Source organism: Sinocyclocheilus anshuiensis, unplaced genomic scaffold (genome assembly GCF_001515605.1).
Source record: "Sinocyclocheilus anshuiensis isolate Anshui unplaced genomic scaffold, SAMN03320099.WGS_v1.1 scaffold567, whole genome shotgun sequence".
NCBI lineage: Eukaryota > Metazoa > Chordata > Actinopteri > Cypriniformes > Cyprinidae > Sinocyclocheilus > Sinocyclocheilus anshuiensis.
This window is the reverse complement of record NW_015549600.1, coordinates 104731-109536: the sequence shown is the minus strand read 5'-3', so window position 1 is coordinate 109536 and position 4806 is coordinate 104731. Positions and strand designations below refer to the sequence as shown.

Here is a 4806-nt window from a genome sequence, read left to right as displayed (position 1 = left end):
CATTGACACTATCTACAATCTCAATTAGGAGTGTCAATGGTCCATTTGAGAGATAGGGGGCGGTAATGCACTTATAAGTCTGCGATCCACCGTAAAGCAAGAAGAAAAAGACACGTCACGCGCCGGCTGTCAAGGATGCGCTCGGGACAGTTCGGACATTGTGTGAATCAGAGGTAAAAAACGCTATAAATAGATCGGTCTGTGCAAGAAACTGAACAGTATTTATATCGTTTTTTACCTCTGATTCACCGCAATGTCCGAACTGTCCGGAGTGCGTTCTCGACAGCCGGCGCGTGACGTGTCTTTTTCTTCTTGCTTTACGGCGGATCATAGACTTACAAGTGCATTACCGCCACCTATCTCTCAAATGGACCATTTCAGAGGTAAAAAACGCTATAAATACTGTTCAGTTTCTTGCACAGACCGATCGTTTCGTGTCTTTACACATCAATGTATCGTCACGAGCCGCAGGGTTTAATTTGGTTTTGTTTGTGTATGTTTTTTTGACTCTCAAAGCCGTGATTCCTATTCACTTCCATTATATGACTGACAGACTGCAACGGTTTGAGTTAAAAATCTTCGTTTGTGTTCTACTGAAGAAACAAAGTCACCTACATCTTGGATGACCTGGGGGTAAGCAGATAAACATCACATTTTCATTTTTGGGTGAACTATCCCTTTAATTTTCCCAACAAATAGCAATGTAGAATGACAAATTTCTACATTACTTGCACATTTTTAAAATGTTGAGCAGATATTGTATTTTGATTCATTTTAGTGAATCAGTTTGTTTGGATGGTTCATTAAAAAGGGGGGAAATTCATCCCCAGTGCAGACATTTTACATCTTCATTTTCAGTAAATAATTTGTGGAAATATGTTCCAGATATTACTTAATTTCCCCAACAAACAGTAATGTAGAATGACAAAATGCTACACTGATACTTGCGCATTTCTAAAGAGTTGAGTATTTTGATTCATTTTAGTGAATCGGTTTGTTTGGATGGTTAAAAAAGATTCATTTGCAGACATTTTACACATTCATCTTTCAGGACATATGTTGAAGAAATAACTTCATTTTCCCAACAAGTAGCAATGTAGACCAACCCTTATGAAAATTAACCATAGTTTTATTATAGTAAAAATGTAGTTACCATGTTTTTTTGGCGTATTGATTACCATTGGTATAATAACCAGTTTTACTACAAATACCATGGTTAAACTATGGTTAGTGCAACTATATACATAGTTTAACTTTAGTAACCATGGATTTTTGGTTTTATTTGTAGTAAAACCATGGTTAATTTTCATAAGGGAAGTTTGATTTTAGTGAATTTGTTTGTTTATGCAGTTCATTTCATTGCCTGCCATTGACAAATATTGCATCTGAAAGTTAAACATTTAAAAATATATTTCCCCTGTAAACAGCCTAAAAATAGTTAGGTAAGGTCTGTTAGTAGTTTGTAGCATAGATAAATACTTCTTCAAAAGCATGGTTTGACTGTGCTTGGGAAGTCACAGTTTCATAGTAGTTTCCTCATCACTGATGACTGTCAAATCTCTTCTCACCATCTGTCAGCTCACTGCCGAACACCACGGCTTTGGCGCTGGAGATGTTGACACAGTGCACCAGAGCCTCCAGTCTCAGGTTGAAGTTGATGAGAGCTGCCTCCACTCCGATCTTTGCCATTCCCAGCCAGAGCCCCACGTACTGAGAACGGTTCTCCATGAACAGAGCGATCACGTCGCCCTCCGTGAAGCCCCTCTGAAGCAGAAGGTTAGCCACGCGGTTGGAGTAGTCGTCAAGCTCCTTGAAGCTCCATTTCTCGCCCGTTCCTTCAAAAATCAGAGCTGTCTTGTCACCGTATTTCTTGACAGACTTGGCAAAAAGTTTGGGAACGGTGTTGCGCTCACGGAGATGCTTTTTGACATTCAGTTTTACCATCAGCAACACACTGGCTGCACTGCAAAAGAACACATTGTGATATGACATTATGATTATGATGGTTTATTCTGGGCAAATTCTTTAAAACATCTGAGTTTTGAGTAAACGTTTCATTTAAAATAATTACTCTACCAGTCAAATTTTTGGAATAATTCTGATGTTTTTACAATGTTTTTGAAAGAAGTCTGTTCTGCTCACCAAGGCTGCTATAATGGGAATATTGTGAAATATTATTACTATTTAAAATAACAGTTTTCCTTTTGAATGTGTTGTAAAATGTCATTTATTCCTGTGATAGCAAAGCTGAATTTTCAGCACCATTATTCCAGTCACATGACCCTTCAGAAATCATTTAAATATGCTGATTTGCTCAGTCATTATTAATTATTATTGGTGCTCAATTATTAATAAGGGTTCTTATTATAATTAATGTTGAAAACTAAAACTTAATATTTTTGTGGAAACTTTTTCAGGATTCTTTGATGAATAGAAAGTTAATTTATTTAAAACAGAAATCAATGTAACATTATGAATGTATTTACCTTTTAAAAAAAAAAATGTATTGTGTCCTTGCTGAATAAAAATAATCTTACATTCTTACAATCTAAAATCAACATTTAAAAGTTGGGGCAAGTATGATGGTTTCCAAATTTATGCAGTAGAAAATGTATAATGATAAGCATTGATAATAATAATATATGTTTCTTGAGCAGCAAATCAGCATATCAGAATGATTTCTGAAGGATCTTGTGACACTGAAGACTGGAGTAATGATGCTGAAAATTCAGTTTTACATCACAGGAATAAATTACATTATATATTCCAATTTTTACATGATTAAATTATTACATATTTTTTATGTAATAATATTTTATATGACTGTTTTTACTGTATTTTGATCAAATAAATGCAGCCTGGTTAGCATAGGAGACTCCTTCTTTTTTTTTTTTCTTTTTTTTGAGGTAAAGTAATCTTGATTATTTCAAACTTTTGACCGCTGGTGTACATTACACCATTGTGCAGGTTATTGCGTATAATCATCTGTTTAATGGTAATGGTGGCGATTCTAGCCTCATCAACTTCTTGCTTCAGTGACAAATAACAAATCTGTAAGTGGCAGGAAGTAGTTAGTGTGGTGTTCGAGCAAACACAAACACTGTCACTCTGCTAAAAGCACTGATCCCTGACCCTTAAGAGTCCTTACGTCCATTAACAGCTACCCTAAAAGCCTCTGTCCTCCAATCCAGGCTCTTACGGAGTAATCTGTGTGGCTGATATGATAAACCCACACCTCCAGGACCTGGAGACTGAATCTCCACCAGTGACAAAACTCTGATTGCTAGCTGAGGTTTTGCAACAGCAAACAGAGAAGTTCACTTTTGATTTAAAAGAAATTCCTCAAAGTCTTAAGATGCTTAGCAATCATGCTTCAGATTACTCAATTCACATTTCAAAACCTACTGTCTTTGAGGAAACACAAGCTGAACCTGCCAGGAACAGCCCAGAAACCCATTTCAACAGACACTCAGCTCATAATACCGGAATGTGCGCTTGTGTTCGCTGAGGAACTGTTCAGCCTGATTGAAAGGGCCCAGGTTAATGTATTACGTGATCATTATTCACAAAACCACATCTATAGACATAAATCAGATTACATTCATAAACTTCTTTATCAGTGTATAAGGACTGTCAATTAATACATTAAATATTGAATGCATTTAAAAAACAACAACTAGATATTTAATATTTGACTTTAATGCATTTACTTAATTTGGCATGATATGAGTTTCATTTCTATAGCATAGAAAGTTGTTACATCAGCTATTACATTATTTTTTTGTGTGTTTTGATGTATAGTAGACAAAAACATGAAGTACCTACATACAAATTTCTTTACAATTTTTTAAGAAATGAGTTGGACTAGATAAGCTAGGAAAACCAAGCGTCCAGCTTGTACTGAATTTATGGAATTTAAAATAGGAATTTAAGATATTTAAGACCCATTTCCCTAAAAAATCTAAGGGTGCTTTCACACTTGGTTCGCGTGCCTGGTCCGAACCCGAGTTCGATTGCTCCCCCCCTCCCCCTGCCCCCACTGGACTGTGTTTGGTTCATATTATTTTATTTGGGTCCGAACCGCGGTTCGTTTGCCCGCGGGGTAAACAGCCAGCAGCTGTTTACCCCGTTGCTTAAGGCGCGGGAGAAGGCGGCAATAACATTACTCTCTTCACTTTTAGATATTTATGTTTTTTGAAACGATGGTTTTGTTTCCAAAGCTTCGGTACATAACGACACTTACGTCTGTCTTACGAATGTACTACAAATGCTCTTAAGAACGCTGAAGATGAACAGAAATGAGATATACAGCTCTCTGTTTGCAGTGCGTCAGTCACGCTCGTCAGGAAAGTGAGTGAAAAACACACACAAACACACATTTAAAAAAAAATCATTTTTAAATCAAATAATACGTCGTTAATAGCGCTTCACTTCCGCGATTTGGTACGATTGCGTTCACATCAGTAGTGAACCGTACCGGAGTTCACATGAACCGTACCCCAGACCACTCTTTTTAAGCGGACTCGGGAACGTTTCGCGGGTGCGCACCCGAGTTCGAAAGACAGCGTTCACATCATCCAAACGAACCGAACTCTGATGTCAATCGAACCCGGGTGTGCACCAAAAGTCCTGGTGTGAAAGCACCCCCTAGAGCTTTCGGACGCAGCCATTAGTTTAGTAGCCAACAGTGCTGCGTGCTAGATGCACGTGCGGGAACTTAAAGGAACTTAATGAAAATCATTCGGTTCCATTTTTAATGTTCTTCATGATTCCTAAAAAACCTACTAATGGTTACCGATAATCCTG

At 37.3% G+C, this 4806-nt stretch overlaps 1 protein-coding gene across 1 annotated transcript in view; it reads right to left on the bottom strand.

Moving 5' to 3' along the window:
* LOC107658662 (long-chain fatty acid transport protein 4-like) overlaps positions 1 to 4806 on the bottom strand; it is a 22464-nt gene that overhangs the window by 13198 nt on the left and 4460 nt on the right. Inside the window, exon 3 of the mRNA XM_016447304.1 lies at positions 1569 to 1963. Coding sequence (XP_016302790.1) covers positions 1569 to 1963 — 395 coding nt within the window. The remainder of the gene's footprint in view (positions 1 to 1568; positions 1964 to 4806) is intronic.